Genomic DNA, 17,975 nt, shown 5'->3' with positions numbered 1-17,975 from the left:
CATGTGGGATCTTCCCGGACCGGGGCACGAACCCATGTCCCCTGCATTGGCAGGTGGGCTCTCAACCACCGCGCCACCAGGGAAGCCCCGCCACTGCATTTTGACAGCCCGCTTTGCCCTGCCTGAAGCACCTTCCCCAGCCCAGTTCACTCCACGGGAAATGAAGGCTGGGCCCACCTAATGCTCTTCTTCAAAACAATGATGTATCAAAACTCCATCTGCGCCTTTAGGCATTTCCTCTCCAGCCTTCCATTTTCCTTTCACACCTGAAAAGGGACCTTTTTTTTCAGAGGTTGGGGGGAGTGAAGCAAGAGTCCCTTTCTTAATGCCCTGAAGCTCATGGCACCTCTGCCCTCACAGCTGGGGAGGCTGCCTGTGAAAGTTAAGGCAGCACTCGTATGCTGGCTCACTGGACCATTCAGTTTTCCCAGACACCCCCCGGTTGTGTAGCTGTGCCTTTGTGCATGCATGCTGCTACTGGAACGTCTTTTCCCTTCCTTCTCTGCATTGCAAACTCCTATTCAGCCCTCAAAGGCCAGCTCAAATGTTGGTTTCCCTGTAGTGCCCTTTTTAAAAAAAATTTTAATTTAATTTAATTTTAATTAATTTATTTATTTTTGCTTGCGTTGGGTCTTTGTTGCTGTGTGGGGGCTTTCTCTAGTTGCATCGAGCAGGGGCTACTCTTCATTGCGGTGCGTGGGCTTCTCATTGCGGTGGCTTCTCTTGTGGAGCACAGGCTCTAGGTGCACGGGCTTCATTAGTTGTGGCACACGGCTCAGTAGTCATGGCCTGCGGGCTCTAGAGCACAGGCTCAGTAGTTGTGGCGCATGGGCTTAGTTGCTCCGCGGCACGTGGGATCTTCCCGGACCAGGGCTCGAACCCGTGTCCCCTGCATTGGCAGGCGGATTCTTAACCACTGCACCACCAGGGAAGTCCCCTGTAGTGCCCTTCTTGATCCCCCTTCCTCTGTGATCACATAACACTTCACACATAGCTGAGCACTTCCATGACAGCCCTTACCACAGGGTGCTGCAATGATTTATGAGCCAGCCTACCCACCACCACCCTCCACAGGGGCCAGCAACTGTGCTTTCTCCTCTTTGAATCCCCAGGGCAAAGCACAGTGCCTGGCACATAATGGGCACTAAATCACTGTTTATTAAATGAATGAATGAATGAATGAATGAGCGAATGCATGAGTGAGAGTCATGAAAAGAAAAACAAGAAGGAAGGAACTGGTTTCATAACCATCATATCCTCCTGCTTTAAGGTCGCCTGCTGTTTGCTGGATACAACGATTATACCATCAACGTCTGGGATGTCCTCAAGGGATCCCGAGTCTCCATCTTGTTTGGACATGAAAACCGTGTTAGTACTCTACGTGTTTCCCCTGATGGGACTGCCTTTTGCTCAGGATCATGGGATCATACCCTCAGAGTAAGAGAGAGGTCTTTCTGCTTTCCTCTGTGTGTGAGAGCAGGAGTGATTGGCCTTCCTGAAAGCAGAGAGATCAGAGTAAGCTAGGATGGGCCTGGGCAGCCAGAACAGAGGTCTACTTTCAATTCTATAGCCACAGAGAAGTGATTTGCCTGGGGAGGTAGTGAGTTCCCCATCAATGCAGCTATTCAAGCATAGATACCCTAAAAGGCTGATTCCAGCCTTTGACAAGTCAGATTGCCAGTCTCACCTCCCAGTAGTGTTGGCTTCTTAATCTTTGGTCACAGACCCCTGTGAAGCCCACACAGGGGCTTCAGGAGACCCATGAAGCCCCTGCAATTATATGCTAAATTGTGTGTGTGCGCGCGTGTGCGTGCGCGCGTGCGCATTTTTCCAGGAAAAGTGTCCTCATGGCTTTTATTAGATTCTCAAAGAGCTCCATGACTTTGTCAGATGTCGGCTCCCTAGAAATGCCACCAAAATAACCTGTTCATCAAGCAAAGCTTACCTCACTGTGGAAGATCACAAACTTGACAGTCTTATTAGCATTTCAGAAGGGGAGAGCAAAGGCAGGTATTTATGAGGTTTGGGGAGTCTGGTTGAAGGCAAGTCTTTTGATGGAGGGACTTAATTAGGATTGGACAGATTTGTGGCATAGTTTAAGATTGTTGGACACAGGGTGGGGGGAGGGAGAGAATTTCGAAGACCGTCTTGAAAAGTAGGCGGTCATTTGATGCTGTGTACTGTCGTGAGAAGTGTGTGTCTTTTCTAAAGAGGGTAATTGAGTAGTCTAAGGGTAAATAGATAAAAGGATTTTTGCAAAGTTCCTGAAACAAACAGTAAAGTTATCTGTGACTTCATCATCCTGGGCAAGAGTTTGCTAAATTGATAAACATGTCAGTGTACCCAGTGAGCTGAATGGGTACATAGGGTTCTGGTTTTCAATCTAAGAGTTACCTTCCCTAGCAAGAAGGCCACAGATGCCCTTCAGATGATTAACTAAGGGAGAGGGGGAGCCAGGGCCAAAGAAGCACCTTTGAGTTGCTAGGAGTAAAGTGTTATCTTGCTAAGACATGTGAATGCTCTATTTTGGATGTGGTGTGTATGTTTGTGTATAGTAGACTTTGATTTGATGTCTTTAAACTCAGGTTTTACAAGTCATTAACTGAAAACAGACTAAAAATTATCTATTTGTGTCTTTGCAGGTCTGGGCTTAATCATAATGCACATATAGGTACCTGAGAATAGAATTTGAAATTTTCACATGTAAATAGATCTTGCTTCTAGAGGATCTGAGAGTTTATTGCAACTTAGCTTAAGGGAGCAGCTCCATGACTGAAAGTTCAGCAAGCATCTCCAATATTACTGTTAAAACCACCACCATGGAAAGATCCCAGTATGAGCCTTCAGCACTATGAGAGCACCTTCAAGTACAGTGTTTTTCATTTCAAACACTTTTTAAAATGTATCTGTTTTTAAGGTTATTCTAAACTATCCTCTCAACTCATTCTATCCCCAGTACAGTTCAGCATATAATATATTTCATATTGTTTCCTTGAATCAAATTTATTTTTCGGAGCACTTTAAAAGCTGATTTTTCTCAGTGTACACTGTGACTTTTGGAACCTTCCCCTGGAAGTGCTGACTTTAATGGACTGTGTGAGAAGGACAGTGTTAATTGGTCTTCGATAGAAGAAAATGCAAATTCCAAATGTAATTAGACAGAATCAATTTTTTTAAAGTGTGTTTTTATGGTGAAAGTATCCTTTTCAGCCTTGCGTCCTATTGTATTTTTTCGGATAAAACATTTTCATATGTGTAAACAGTTATAAATGAAGCAGAGAGATCATAAAATAGAAGGTTTGATGTGTGAATCTTGTGATGGTGGGATATATCACTGCATCATGTGGACAGGACATTTTCTTTCATTAGAGGGAAAAGCTGAGTGCTGTTTGTGACACAAATGCTTCTCAGAGCAACCAAAACCTATTTGTGTGGGAACACAAGACAGTAAACTCATTTAAAAACCTGTTTGTAGTGTTAGACGTATTAGGATTAGTAGCATCTACTCAGACTAAAATGAATCTTGTTCATATCAGTTATACTCATCTTTATTGCATTGCAAGTGCAATTACATATACAAATTAATTGATAGGTCTCAAATGATAATGTCTTTGTTTCACTTATATTGAGGAAAAATAACATAAAATATATCTTGTCTTTATTTGAAATTCAGCAGTTCCTTCTGGAAGGTACCCAGTGCTTCAGTTACAGGATCCCTTATTTTCTGTTCTGTTTTGTTTTAAGGTGTAGAGGCTTATTCTTTGTTTTAGAAAACTCCTCATTCATAAAGATGGCATGCATCACTTAGGGAAATAAAAGGTCATCTCAGACCAAAAATGGTTCCTGGGTGAGGCTTGCCCTGTGGGTGGTCTGGGGTCTGGAAGGCCAGGTTCTCGTGGTGCCCGAGGGCTGTGTGTACTGAGTCCCCTGGATCCTCGGTCCCCTCTCTTGGCCCTGCTCCAGCCTGGCCCTTTTCCTAATGGTAGTTCTGGCTTTGCAGGCCCAGCCACAGGCTCTGCTGCTTGAAGTTGCCCTTCCAGGGCTGGAGCCATCCGACAGGCTTGGACCCAGTGCCCCTGTAAACCTCAGGGGATGTGCCAGGCCCACCTGCAAAACAACTTGTTCAGGTATCAAGATGGGCCCAGTCAGTCAAAACTTACCCAAGCCAGCTTTTCCATCAACTCTTTTTAAATAAACATAATGATTATATGCAATCATTTGCCAAGAAAACATTTACCAAGGGTTTTACTATACAACAGGCCCTGGAGTAGAGAGAGAAAGTATGAAAGGCTCCTGCTCACCCCCTACCCCCTCACTCCCCCTCCTCCTGCATCCCCCCCAACCTCCACCCTGCCCTACCCACCTTGAGAGCCCAGAGGGAAGGGGGGAGGGAGCATGGTCCAGAAGGGACAACTTTTCAGCCACCTTCTCCCTCTAGTAGATTCCAGTCTGAACAGGGGCTCAGGGAAATGGGCACAGGGTCTACCCAGCTCCTGCCAACTGCTGAAGGGCTGGCCCCAGAATGTGTCCTGTGAAATTCTCAAGCTCTGCTCCCAGAATGTTCCTGAGTTTGTTCCTGGGCTCCTAGTTATGGCATCCCCTTCCCTCTCTCCCACAGACCTTTTTGTGTCTCTGCACTCTGACCTGGGCCTCCCAGAAGTGAAGGAAGGCAGGGCAAAGGAAAAGTCACCCAGACTCTGGAGAAGCAAATTCAAGGTTATATGTTTGGAGAGGTGGGGGAGCATCTTCAGTATGTGTGCAAAATAGCTCCTAACTTTCCAATCAAAAAAGTGACCACAGTGTGACCACAAAAGTGACCACATTTCAGCCATAAAAAGAAACGAAATTGAGTTATTTGTAGTGAGGTGGATGGAACTAGAGACTGTCATACAGGGTGAAGTAAGTCAGAAAGAGAAAAACAAATACCATATGCTAACACATATATATGGCATCTTAAAAAAAAATGGTTCTGAAGAGCCTAGGGGCAGGACAGGAATAAAGATGCAGATGTAGAGAATGGACTTGAGGACACGGGGAGGGGGAGGGGTAAGCTGGGACGAAGGGAGAGAGTGGCATGGACATATATACACTACCAAATGTAAGATAGATAGCTAGTGGGAAGCAGCCACGTATGTATATGTATAGCTGATTCACTTTGTTATAAAGCAGAAACTAACACACCATTGTAAAGCAATTATACTCCAATAAAGATGTTTAAAAAAATAAATAAAAAATAATTTTTAAAAAAGTGACCTTCAAGGCCCTAAGAAAGTAATCCCTCAAACACCCCCATGGGCAGTTAGCCACCTCCCCTATAAGTATTTAATCTCACAGTGCCTGTTGTTTAGTATTTATTGATGAAATACTTGGTTGGAAATATACTACACCACATGGAGACTGAAGGATAAACCCCAGGTAATAAATTATATTTTGCATATTGAAAATAATGCTGAGTGGAGTTTTTTAATCAGGTTTTCTTTTTTAGAGGACTTGGAGGCAAAGCTACCAAACCATTGTGGTGAAGGGGCCAAACAGATGTGCTCCGAGGTGTGCATAGCCTTGGACACCCCCTTTCCAGCCAGAGAAGAGAAAGCTTAGGCAGACAGGGGGGTCAAACAAGGAGTTATGTGATGACAGGTGTTTGTGGGAAATACCTGTGAACTGAAACCAAGGCAGCTGCTTTGGAGGGAATGGGCGGCTGGCCTCCCAGAAGTAGGGCCCTGCTGCTGGTCCTGTTCTGGAATGAGCCCAAGGCCAGAGCAGGCACCCCATATCCACTTCCCTCTTTCCCACCCTGGACTTCCTCTATACCCTTCCTGGGATTATAAGTGGCTTAAAGTTAGTACAGGTTGTAAGGGCCTTTAGCATCCTTGCCTCTCATAATTGCTTGGCCATCTGGCTAGAAGGTGGTCCTGCTGACACTAGGACTCATCTATAAGAGGGGGACAGCATGGGGACAAAGGATGTGCACCTAGTTTCAGACCCAGCTCTACCACTTTTACAGGATATACAATGTCTAAATTTGTCTCAGCCTTAGTTCCCTCATCTAGGAAATGGGACAGTTCCAAGGTATGTAAAGTACCTTCTCCTCCTCCCTTTCCTGTTCCCTTCCTCTCCTTTCCAACTCCTTTCCCTCTCCCTCCTTCTCCCCTCTCCCTTGCCCCATCTCCTCCCTCCTCTCTCTTCTTGTCTCACCTCTTATCCCCTTCCTCCTCCTCCCTCTCCCCCTCTACTCCCCCTCCTCCCTATTCCCCTTCCTCTTGTTCATTCTTTTCTCTCCTCTCCCCCCACCCCACATAAGCGATCCCTACTCATGTATCAAATTGGTAATTATCATCAATTAGAGATTCATCTGGCCCAGTGGTTCTCAAAGTTTTCCATCTTAGGATCCCTCTACACTCTTAAAAATTATTGAGGACCCCAAAGAGCTTTTTGTTTATATGGATTATATCTATCAATATTTATCATATTAGAAATTCAAACTGAGAAAAATCATAAAACACAAGAATACAGAAGCACATATTCCAGTGATGATGCATTGTCTCACCTCTTATCCCCTTCCTCCTCCTCCCTCTCCCCCTCTACTCCCCCTCCTCCCTATTCCCCTTCCTCTTGTTCATTCTTTTCTCTCCTCTCCCCCCACCCCACATAAGCGATCCCTACTCATGTATCAAATTGGTAATTATCATCAATTAGAGATTCATCTGGCCCAGTGGTTCTCAAAGTTTTCCATCTTAGGATCCCTCTACACTCTTAAAAATTATTGAGGACCCCAAAGAGCTTTTTGTTTATATGGATTATATCTATCAATATTTATCATATTAGAAATTCAGACTGAGAAAAATCATAAAACACAAGAATACAGAAGCACATATTCCAGTGATGATGCCTTCACCACACATCAGTAGCCTCTGGAAAACTCCTGAGAAAGTGAGTGTTTTAAAAGCCACACATATAGAAAAAAGAGTCAGTATTATTATGAAAATAGTTTTGACCTTGGAGGATCCCCTGGAAGGACTCCCAGGGTCAGATCAACTTTGAAAGCAGCTTATCTGGGCTGATGAGCCCTTTTCCAGCCCCTCCCTGTGAGACCTCCCTGGGGCCATTCAGGCCCTTGTAGGGGTTTGGAAGAGGAGGAGGAAGGTAATTGAGAGAGGGGGGCTCAAGCGGAAGCTCTGGGGCAACCACATGCGGCACAGGAGGGGCCCTGTGGGCACAGAGAGGCAGTAGGAAAGGCAAGAGACCAATGGGGGCTGTGAATCACTGAAAATCTCTAGATATTTTCAGTATTTTAAAAACAAAAACAAAACCAGAAACCATGTAAGTAAGGCTCACCAAAAATGTCACATCTTGATTTTTTGGTTAAAAGTGGGACAAGCGAGCCTGGTAACCCTGGTCAACTCATACTAATAATACAAGCTCCTCTGTAAAGAGCTTTTACTACGTGCCAGGTACTATGCTAAGGCCTTTGCACATACCAACTCATGTAATCCTTGTAACAGCCTATAATGCAGTATATTGCCTCCATTTCATAGGTGGGGAAATTGAAGTTGGGAGGTCTGAATAACTTGCTCATGGTCACCCAGCTTCTAAGTGGCAGAGAGGGGATTGTAACCAAATCTGACTGCAAACTGCATAGGAAATTCTATGTGTGGAGGTTAATTTATTCATTTGTTGTTTGATTGCACTGATAATTATTAGAGTTAACCAATGGCAGGGCCAGAGGATCTACCACTAACCCCCAAGCTACTCCAAATCTAAGAAAAAACTGTGCTTGCTGCTCAAATATAATGTTCAAAAAGATAAAATCATGACTCCCTTGAAAATAAAACATGAACATATATCAAAATGTTTGTTTAACTTAATAATTAATTAATAAGGGAATTCGTAAGATATCACAAGGAGCTCAGCTTGACGTACAGAGATTTATATTTCCTTCGGGCAAAATTCATTTTGCTCACCATAGAGGAATCACTGGCACTGGCAGATCAGGCACTCAGCAGTAGCATTAGCCAGCTCAGCCTTTGTAAGGGGAATTCTGTTGTTGCCACATCCTCGCTCCCTGCTGCAGGGCCTCTTCATTCACGGTGCCGTGGAGCAAGCACTGTGGCAGCTGTGTAAAGAAGCTCTCTGACCTCCACAGAGCGCAGGAGTTTCTCTACCTGATTATTAGGAGTCTTCTCTGCAGTGGCTGCCCTTTGGAGGCGTTGACATGGGAGATGAGTATCTTCAGTCTGCCTCTTCAGAGGGGTCTAGCCACGTAGCTCTGTCCAAGATTTCCTTGTCACCAATCTTCAAGGCCCTGACCATCCAGCCAAACCATCAGCAACTGCCCATGAATCAATGTAGATCTGTACTCTGGCCATCTCTCACCCCAGACATAGTTTACAGTCATATATCCTGTTTGAATTTCTGCCCACTGAGAGGATTTTCCTTCACCATTGTCTTCACAGTCCCCCCTGAGTAGGGCTATAATGCTCCAGCTGTCCACTTTCATGTAGTACCAGCATATAATACAGACCCATCTATAATCCAGGCTTGAGTTTCCTCCCTCAGTCAGCTGGTCATAAGCGATCCCCTGAAGGCCATAGGCATGGAACAAGAGAAGAGGCAAACAACAGGAGCTGTGTTGCAGGGGTCTGAGCCGCCTACTCACAATTTACTTGTACCTCATGGACCCGCCTGAGTTCAGTCTCTCATATACCATTTCCACTTGATGAAAGATTGCTGCTGTGCACACCCAACCTTAAAACAAGGCACGTCAGACAACGTCCATATTATGAGGAGAGCTCAAGCTGCATGGTCACCTCATTCAGCCTCTACGAAGACCTAGTAGCAAGCCAGAACCTGCTTCTCAAAAGGATAGTCAGCTGCAGAAGAGGACGTAGATTTGCTTCACAATCCTAGAGGTCTGCACCATAACTGTATCGGTGCTTGCCAGAGGCTCCATACAGCTTCTCTATTTGACACTTCAAGTATCATTGGACCTGCTGGATCATAAAACCCAAGTGATAGAGTATCTTGTACTGTAGCCTAAATAGCTGCAGAGCCTTCTCTTGTTCTGCTTCCCAATCCACCTGCCTGTAGATGGGTTGAGGTTGCATACTCAAATGTGTATGTTGCCTCCAAAGTGACCTACCAAGGGTTGTGCCTCTTTCTGTCAGTGATACAAGCTGCAGCAATTCATCTTCCACCCTGACGGGGATATTTCAAAATGCTCCAGACCAATGAACCCTCACAAATTTCACTGCTGGTACAATTCTATGTCAGTCTGTGTCCAATCAGGAGAAAGAAGCCATAGAGTAACATGAACAGAGAAAGATTAGTATAAGAAGTATTAACTATAATAGGGAATTGGAGTAATGAGTGATTGGCCAGTAAAAAGTGGAGAATTCTAAGCAATATAGGGATGGTAGCTATAAGAAGCAGCCAAAAGCTGGGTACTCCCTCAACCTCTATTATAGTGATAATTTAACTGTACTGTGATTCCCTGTTTCTTTGTCCCATCATAGACCCTAGGGTCCTTGAGAGCAGGAACCACATGCCTTGTTCTCCATTATATCTCCAGTGCTACCACCCCAAAGACTAGGAGTAAATGAGTGAATGCAGCCAATATTGGCACTCTAGCAACCTGCAGGAGAATTATCCTGTTTCCTGCCACATATACCAGACCCAAAGAAAGGTACCTCCAACACACCTGGATGCTTCGGTCCAATCTGAGAAGATGCTGATAATCCTTTCAAGGGAGCCGCCAGTGGAGGGCTGTCTGTTGCCTTTGTCAACCTCTCCTAAAAAGGAGGCAAAAGTCTAGCCCAACTTCCCAGACTGTCCCCACTGGGTTCTTAGTCCCCAAGCCGAGAGCTAAACAATAACCCCAAAAGAGTCTCACTCTGCCCCAGATTGCTATGTGAACACATGCACACAGCTGGGCCTCGCCTATTGGGGCCGGAACAGGTGTAGATGGGATTCCCATCAAAGGCTCCTCTCCGGACCTGGGAAAGCAACTGCCCGGGGCGGACTGGGCCGAGCCGAGCCAAAGCGGAGCGGGGCGGAGCGGGGAGGAGCGGGGCGGAGCGGGGCGGAGCGGGGCGGGGCGCGGGCGGGCCTAGAAAACAGGCCGGGTCGGGCCCCGGCAGAGGCGGAGCCATGGGGGACGCGTTCAGGGATCGCACAGCCAGGCTGCTGGTGGACTACCTGGAGTACTGCGCCCGCGAGCCCGGCACCCCCGTGCGGACGCCATCCACGCCCGAGGACGCCGTGCTGCTCCCGTGGCCGCCCGGATACAGGAGACCAACCTTCATTTCTTTTCCCGATACCGCGGCTTCTGCGGGAACCGCGTCGAGCTGGTGGCCTGGATGGCGCAGGAGCTACTCTCCAACAACCGTGGTGGCCCCAGTTGGGGCCGCGTGGCAGCGCTCGTGACCTTCGCGGGGACGCTGCTGGAGAGGCCGCCGCGGGGGAGCCCGTAGGCGGAAGAAGATGGAGAATGAAGACGTTAGCAGAGACTGCCGGTTCCTGGTGGCCTTGCTGTGTGCTCAGCTCTCCGGACGGCACCGCGCCTGGCTGATGGCGAATGGCGGCTGGGTGAGCGCGGCGGGTGCGGGGACCCGGGGCGGGTGGGCAGCCCGGGACGCGCCCACGCGGCTGGCGCCCGGAGGGGCCCTGCGGTGCCAGCCCCGTGGGGCGTTCGTTTCAGAAGGCTTGGGACATTCGTGGTGAAGTCCGGCTTCCTCCTCTACTGGCAGAGTCAGTCACCGAAACAGGCCTAGCTAGACGGCTCTCATACTAACCCATTCTGAAACAGCAGCGCACGACTTGGGTTTGCACACTTCGGCCTTGACCTTGACCGCCCTCGGGGTTTTAGGGTGCGCTCATGTTAGGTCTGGATGCTTTGCTTAGGTAGAAATTCCCAAAGTGGCGAAGTCAGCAATGGGGTGGCCTGGGCCAGGTGGGTTCTTTCTCCAACACTTATTAGATGCACCTTTCTCCATAGACCCCACGGCTCTGCAGGTCAGAGCACACCAACCTAAAACGTTAGAATGAAAAGGCAGCCCCTTGTCCAACCCCCCCATCTCTCAGGAAGAGCTGAGGCAGAGGTCTCTGGGGTGTGGGCTGGGGGGGGGGGGCGGTGGTTGCGCGGGCACCCTGTGGTGCTGACGACTCGAGGTTCCTTAACTTCCGATTCACTGAACCCAGCCCTCAATTGGGAGATAGCCAGGCGTCCTGGCGCGCAGCTGTAAGCCATTGATCTCTGTGGTCTAGGCTAGAGCCGGAGGCCCTTGCGCTGAGGCTCCTAAACTGAGCTCATGATCAGCGAGAGTCTGGCCAGCCTTCAGTAAGAGGGGAGAATGCCTCCTGGGTTCTGAGCGAGACCCCTGCTTCTTTCTTCTCCTCCTTACTGGAGTTGAATCAGCAACTGTGGTGACCCGGGTTATAGAAGAAACACAGCCAAACCATTAAAACCAACAATTAAAAAAAAATATCTAAGAATCTAGGGAAGACACTGCAGGAAACTTAGCCTCCTGTTTTGCAATTTCCTGGTAGACCTGTATTGATGAATTGGGTTCCATTTGTGGAGGAGAGGTAGTATTTGAATCAGAACCTTGACCTTGCATGAACAGTTTGAGGTGTTAGCGTTAATTCCATTCTTTTGGGATGGGGAGGGATGGGGAGGAGGGGTCTTCAATTATTCAGGCCTGTGAACTCTCGGAACCCCACCTGAGCCATTTGTCTTAACAAGGCATTTGGCTCCCAAGGGCACTCCGCACTAAAGAGGAAATTGATAGGGGGGCATTGTTTTTGTTCTCATCTTTTGGCTAATCACCATTGAGTAAAGAACAATCTTTTAACATCAAGAAGCAGAAATTCTCCAAATGAGTAAACTAGACGTGCCCACACCTCTCTCAGCTGCAGTTAAAATGCCACAGGCTGGATTTCAAGTCCCTCCCTCTTCCCCCCATTTTTCTGACTGGAACTGCTTGCTTTATTGTCTCAGGGGATACCTTTCAATTTAGCGATTTGTCAGTTTTCCAAAATGGCATCAGTTCTTTGCTCAGGAAAGAACATGATATAGTATTCTACCTTCCTCTCGGCTTCTGAAAGAAGTGAGTGAAAAGATGAGTATTCCTGCTCTAAGTGACAAAGTTGTGTCCCCTATGTCCTTCTACCCCCTATGTTAGACTACTTCTTACAAATACTAACTCAAAGATTCCTAATTACAAGTTACCTATTGCTCAGGATTTCCTTTTGTTTTTTTTTTGTTTGTTTGTTTGTTTTTGTGGTGCGCGGGCCTCTCACTGTTGTGGCCTCTCCCGTTGCGGAGCACAGGCTCCGGACACGCAGGCTCAGCAGCCATGGCTCACGGGCCTAGCTGCTCCATGGCATGTGGGATCTTCCCAGACCGGGGCACGAACCCGTGTCCCCTGCATCAGCAGGCGGACTCGCAACCACTGTGCCACCAGGGAAGCCCAGGATTTCCTTTTTTTACATTTTAAATTCAGGAGTTGTCTTAGTGTTTAATCCAGAACCTCCTGTGTATTTTATTGAGTACAGGTTTTGAGTTTTATGAAGCACTCTAATTCTCTTCTCCCTCCCCTTATAGGATGGATTTTGTCTCTTCTTCCAACGCTCATTGCAGCCATCTTGGAAAAGACAGCAGGTCTGGGTTTTTCTCTCATACTGTACAACAATGATCTTAATCTACTTCTGGTCAAAATCATCATGAGTTCTAAAATTCTTAACTCATTTCTACCTGCCTGTGACTAGCCAAGCAAATTTGAGAGGTGAAAGAACAAACCAGAGTAAACCACCTCCTGAGACATTTTTACCCGCATTCATATAAGGAGTCCTACAGTGATTCAGCCAGCATTTTAAGTCCTGACAAGTACTCAGAGATATTAGGACAAAGGCACAAATGGCTCTTCTTTAAATAGGAGACACAGGGGTGTAAAGGCTTATTGCTCCAAAGAATTACAGAAGAAACTGCTTTCCATTAAATAGGAAATACGGTGCTATTTGCTACGTTTGGATAAGAGTGGATATGTATCTCTCATCTATCCATGATTTCATGTGCTACTGCTGACTAATTTATCAAGGCACTGTGTCAGGGGTGTAAAATGATACTACAAGTCCTCCGAGTCACAGTTTAGTTTAACAAAGAATGTAATAGTAAATACTTTTATAAGGAATTCTTTCTAAATCCTTTAAAATGTAATTTCTGGGAATTCTAGGTTTTTAGAGTTAATATATTGAAATTTTATTTTTCTGACTTCAATAAATTATTAAATCTTTAAAGTTTTAATTTATGCATCTTAAAAAAAACAGTTGGTTTTGCTTGGGATTCAATAAGCCTTTATTCTTAGGAGTAACTTGATTGACAGTTTCCTTTTTATTGTCTCTTTAAATACAACACATACAATTATTTTAAACATTTAATCAATACACAGGCACATAACAAGTCCTTCTCTTTCACCTTCCATTCTGTAGTCAACCCATCGCTTGAAGTAGATGGAGAAAGAAAACTTTACCCTGTACCTGAGCCCTATGAATTTCAAAGACAAAAGATCGATTAACAGGAGAGAAACATACAAATCTTATTTGATATTAATGTTTTTTACAGGGGACTTCATAGAAAAGAAGTGAAAACTCAAGCAGTAAGACTTGGGGTTTATATACCATTTTAACAAAGGGTGATAAATTGTGGAGATATGACTAAACAAAGAAAAGGGGTTTGGGCTTCCAGGGGTGGTATATTGTGGGACAGTGACTAGGAAATATATGGGGGAAGCTAATGGAAGATGAGGATTATTTTAGTAAAATTAATGTAGATTCATCTTGGTATTAACTCCCATCGCCAATGATAAGTGTTCTCCCCTTCCTGGTACAAGAAGGCACCTTTCTCACAGGAAATTTATGCCCTGCTTTTAGGCAGAAAGGGGTCGGAGAGCCCTTTCTATATATGCTGTTTCTCAGTTGCCTTCAGCTAAAATCATCAATATGCCAAAGTGGCATATTTGGGGGTAACATGTTTTGATCCCCTTCAGTGGTTAACAGTGAACACAGTTAATCTAGTGCCCGCTGGAATCTGTGTCCATCTGTCCTTTTGGAGCCCACACAGACCCAACCAAGCTTGCTAGCAGCCAGGGGAAAAGCACCCATGAGGACAAGAAGCCAGCCCAGATCCGCTTCAGCAACATCTTCATGGCCAAAGCTGTTGCCGATGCATTAGATCAAGACTTGGACCAAAAGGAATGGATAAAATGATTCAAGATGGAAGAGGTGATGTGAGCATTACAAATGGTGCTACCATTCTGAAACAAACACAAGCATTACATCCAACAGCCAGAATGCCAGTAGAGCTAAGGCTCGAGAGAAAGAAGGAAATGGCACCACATCAGTGGTCATCGTTGCTGGCTCTCTCTTTGATTCCTGTACCAGGTTTTTTCAGAAATGGACTCATCATTTCCAAATCACTTTAGAAGGATTTGGAAAGGGTATTGAAATCTTGACATGCCGTGACCTGTGGAACCGAGTGACAGAGAAGTGTTGTTAAACAGTGCAGCCACTTCATTGAGCTCAGCAGTTGTCTCTCAGTAGTCAAGTCTTTCTCTTACATGAGTGTAAATGCAGGGAGGAAAGTGATTGATCCAGCCACAGCTACTGGTGTAGATCTCAGAGATGTCAGAATAGTTAAGAAACCTGCTAATGCCCTCCAGGGTATAATGCTAAGTGAAATAAATCAGACAGAAAGACAAATACTGTGTGATCTCTCTTACAGGAGGAATCTAAAAAAAACACAAAAAAACAAGCTCATAGATAGAACAGGTTGGTGGTTTCCAGAGGTGGGGGTAGAGAGGTGAGAGAAATGGGTGGGTAAACTGTTCTTGTTTTTTTGCTTGTTTTTAGTTTAAATAAACTGTCTTTTTTTTAAAAAAAAAAAAAAGGAAACTTGGTGGGACAATTGATGATTTTGTGTTGGTGGAAGGGCTGGTTCTCACCCAAAAGATGGTCAATTCTGACATATCCAGAGTTGAAAAGATTAAGATTGGGCTTAAAAACAGATCATGATAATCAAACAGTTTGTGATATGCCCACATGGATGGAGCCCTGAGGAAAGACAGACTATATTCTAAATTTAACGAAGCAAATTTAAAAAATGGATATAATGTCTTTCGCATACAGAAGTCTATTCTTAAGACATGCTCTTAGTGATCTTGTATTAAATTTCCTGATCAAAATGAAGATTGTGGTAGTTAAGGACATTGAAAGAGAAAATATTGGAACCAAGCCAATTGCTCATACTGACCAACTTAACTGCTGTCATGCTGGGTTTGGCTGAATGAGCTGAGGGGGTCAATTTACATGGTTCTGGCACACTGCTCAAGATTACAGGCTATATTATCCCAGGAAAAAGTTACAGCTTTTGTTCCTGGTTCTAACACATTGGTGATTGAAGAAGCTGGGCCCTCAGTTCATGATGCCCTATGTGTTATTGATTGTTTAGTAAAGCAGAGAGCTCTTATTGCAGGAGGTAGTGCTCCAGAGATGGAATGGGCCCTGTGGTTAACCGGATATTCACGAACATTGAGTGGTATGAAATCCTACTGTATTCATGCCTTTGCAGATGTTACGGAGCTCATTCCATCTACACTAGCTGAAACTGCTGGACTGAATCCCATGTCTACAGTCATAGAACTAAGAAAACCGGCATGCCAAGGAGAAAAACTATAGGGATTAATGTCCAAAAGGATGGTATTTCCAATGTTTTGGAGGAACTGGTTATTCAACCTTTGTTGGTTTCAGTCAGTGTACTGACTCTAGCAACTGAAACTGTGTGGCCCTGCAGTAAACCTTTCTCTGCTCCAAACTCTGATGTTTCAGTTTGTTTGTCTTCACTGTATGTGGGGCAACTTGCATTTGGTAACAGTATGAAGTAGGACTCACTTCTTATAAAAGAAGAGTTGGGGTGGGTATTTCAGCACTGTTTATAGATGGTCCATTTTTTCCCAGCTAATTTGAATGTTTTCTCCAGTTTGTTGACTTATCTTTTCCTCTACTAATAGCACTCTGTCTCAATTACTATATGTTTATGACATGTTTAAACATCTGGTGTTATAGTCTAATCTCCTACCCCACCATTCTTCTTTTTCAAAAAAAGAAAAATCCTTGGCCATTTCTGTGAATTGTTTAAGTTGAATTCTAAAAACCAGTTTATAAAGAATCCATTAAGACATTGCTTTAGGATTTTGAATAGAATGGGATTGGATTATAAATCAATTTAGAAATAAGTAGTAACTTTACAATATTGTGTCTTCCCTTCTAGGAACATAACTCCTGTTCCACTTATTTAGGTCTTTTATGGTTTTCTTCATACAGGTCCTATGTTTTTGCCAGGAGTATTCCAACTCTTTGAGTTCTTTTGCCACTGTGAATAGAATCTGGAGAGGATGTTTTGCCTTCCCAGAGGGAGCCTGCCTTGAAGAGAAGAGCTCACAGGACAGAGGTCAGAGATTGGGGGTGGGATGGAGCATGGAGAAAAAGTTTTGATGACATGACTGAAATCTCACAATTTGGCTGTGCCTAAAGCTAGTTGGGGCTCAATAAATTTCCTTTTCTGCTTAAAGTGATTTTTTAAAAAGTTGTATTTTATATTGGAGCATAGTTGATTAACAATGCTGTGTTAGTCTCAGGTGTACAGCAAAGTGATTCAGTTATATACATATACATGTATCTACTCTTTTTCAAATTATTTTCCCATTTACATTGTTACATAATATTGAGCAGAGTTCCCTGTGCTATACAGTAGGTCCTTTTTGGGTATCTATTTTATATATAGCAGTGTATACATGTCAATCCCAAACTCCCTAATTATCCCTCTCCACCCCCCACCCTTCCCCTCTGGTGACCATAAGTTTGCTCTCTAAGTCTGTGAGTCTGTTTCTGTTTTGTAAACAAGTTCATTTGTATCATTTTTTAAAGATTTCTTATATAAGTGATATCATACGATATTTGTCTTTCCCTGTCTGACTTACTTCACTTAGTACGATAATCTCCAGGTCCATCCATGTTGCTGCAAATGGCATTATTTCATTCTTGTTAATGGCTGAGTAATATTCCATTGTTTATATGTACCGTATCTTCTTTATCCCTTCTTCTATCGATGGACATTTGGGTTGCCTCCATGTCTTGGCTATTGTAAACAGTGCTGCAGTGAACATTGAGGTTCATGAATCCTTTCAAACCATGGTTTTCTCCAGATATATGCCCAGGAGTGGAATTCCTGGATCATATGGTAGCTCTATTTTTAGTTTTTTTAAGGAACTTCCATACTGTTCTCCTTAGTAGCTGTACCAATTTACATTCCTACCAATAATGTAGGAGGGTTCCCTTTTCTCCACACCCCCTCCAGCATTTATTGTTTGTAGACTTTTTGATGATGGCCATTCTGACTGGTGTGAGGTGATATCTCGTTGTAGTTTTGATTTGCATTTCTCTAATAATTAGCAATGTTGAGCATCCTTTCATGTGCCTGTTGGCCATCTGTATCTCTTCTTTGGAGAAATATCTATTTAGGTCTTCTACTCATTTTTTGATTGGGTTGTTTGTCTTCTTGATATTGAGCTGCATGAGCTGTTTGTAAATTTTGGAGACCAGTGCCTTGTCGGTAGCATCATTTGCTAATATTTTCTCCCATTCTGTGGGTTGTCGTTTCATTTTGTTGATGGTTTCCTTTGCTGTGCAAAAGCTTTTGAGTTTAATTAGGTTCCATTTGTTTATTTTTGTTTTTATTTCCATAACTCTGGGAGATGGATCAAAAAAGATGTTGCTGCGATTTATGTCAAAGAGTGTTCTGCCTATGTTTTCCTTTAAGAGTTTTATAGTGCCTGGTCTTCCACTTAGGTCTTTAATCCATTTTGAGTTTATTTTTGTGTATGGTGTTAAAGAGTGTTCTTTTTTTTTTTTTTTTTTTTTTTTTT

At 44.4% G+C, this 17,975-nt stretch overlaps 2 protein-coding genes and 1 pseudogene across 4 annotated transcripts in view; all 3 read left to right on the top strand.

The window, feature by feature from the left end:
• The window catches only part of GNB5 (G protein subunit beta 5), a 41,168-nt gene extending 36,096 nt beyond the window's left edge, over positions 1-5,072 (top strand). For 2 of the 3 annotated variants that reach the window (XM_007124311.3, XM_028495957.2), the window contains exons 10-11: positions 1,271-1,437; positions 2,643-3,596. In XM_007124311.3, coding sequence (XP_007124373.1) covers positions 1,271-1,437; positions 2,643-2,654 — 179 coding nt within the window. In that variant the 3' untranslated portion in view covers positions 2,655-3,596. Of the gene's footprint in view, positions 1-1,270; positions 1,438-2,642; positions 3,597-4,000 lie in introns of those variants that run through there. The other variant, XM_024128954.3, reaches the window with a different exon arrangement.
• Positions 5,073-10,146: 5,074 nt separating this feature from the next.
• Positions 10,147-17,975, top strand: part of BCL2L10 (BCL2 like 10) — a 72,598-nt gene continuing 64,769 nt past the window's right edge. Inside the window, 5 exon segments of the mRNA XM_024128951.2 lie at positions 10,147-10,261; positions 10,264-10,453; positions 10,455-10,584; positions 12,602-12,658; positions 16,375-16,501. Coding sequence (XP_023984719.1) covers positions 10,147-10,261; positions 10,264-10,453; positions 10,455-10,584; positions 12,602-12,658; positions 16,375-16,501 — 619 coding nt within the window.
• LOC102996069 (T-complex protein 1 subunit delta-like) lies at positions 14,143-16,329 on the top strand (annotated as a pseudogene).

Source organism: Physeter macrocephalus, chromosome 11 (genome assembly GCF_002837175.3).
Source record: "Physeter macrocephalus isolate SW-GA chromosome 11, ASM283717v5, whole genome shotgun sequence".
Taxonomy (NCBI): Eukaryota; Metazoa; Chordata; class Mammalia; order Artiodactyla; family Physeteridae; genus Physeter; species Physeter macrocephalus.
Note: the sequence above shows the minus strand (reverse complement) of the source record. Positions and strands in the feature narration are given on the sequence as shown.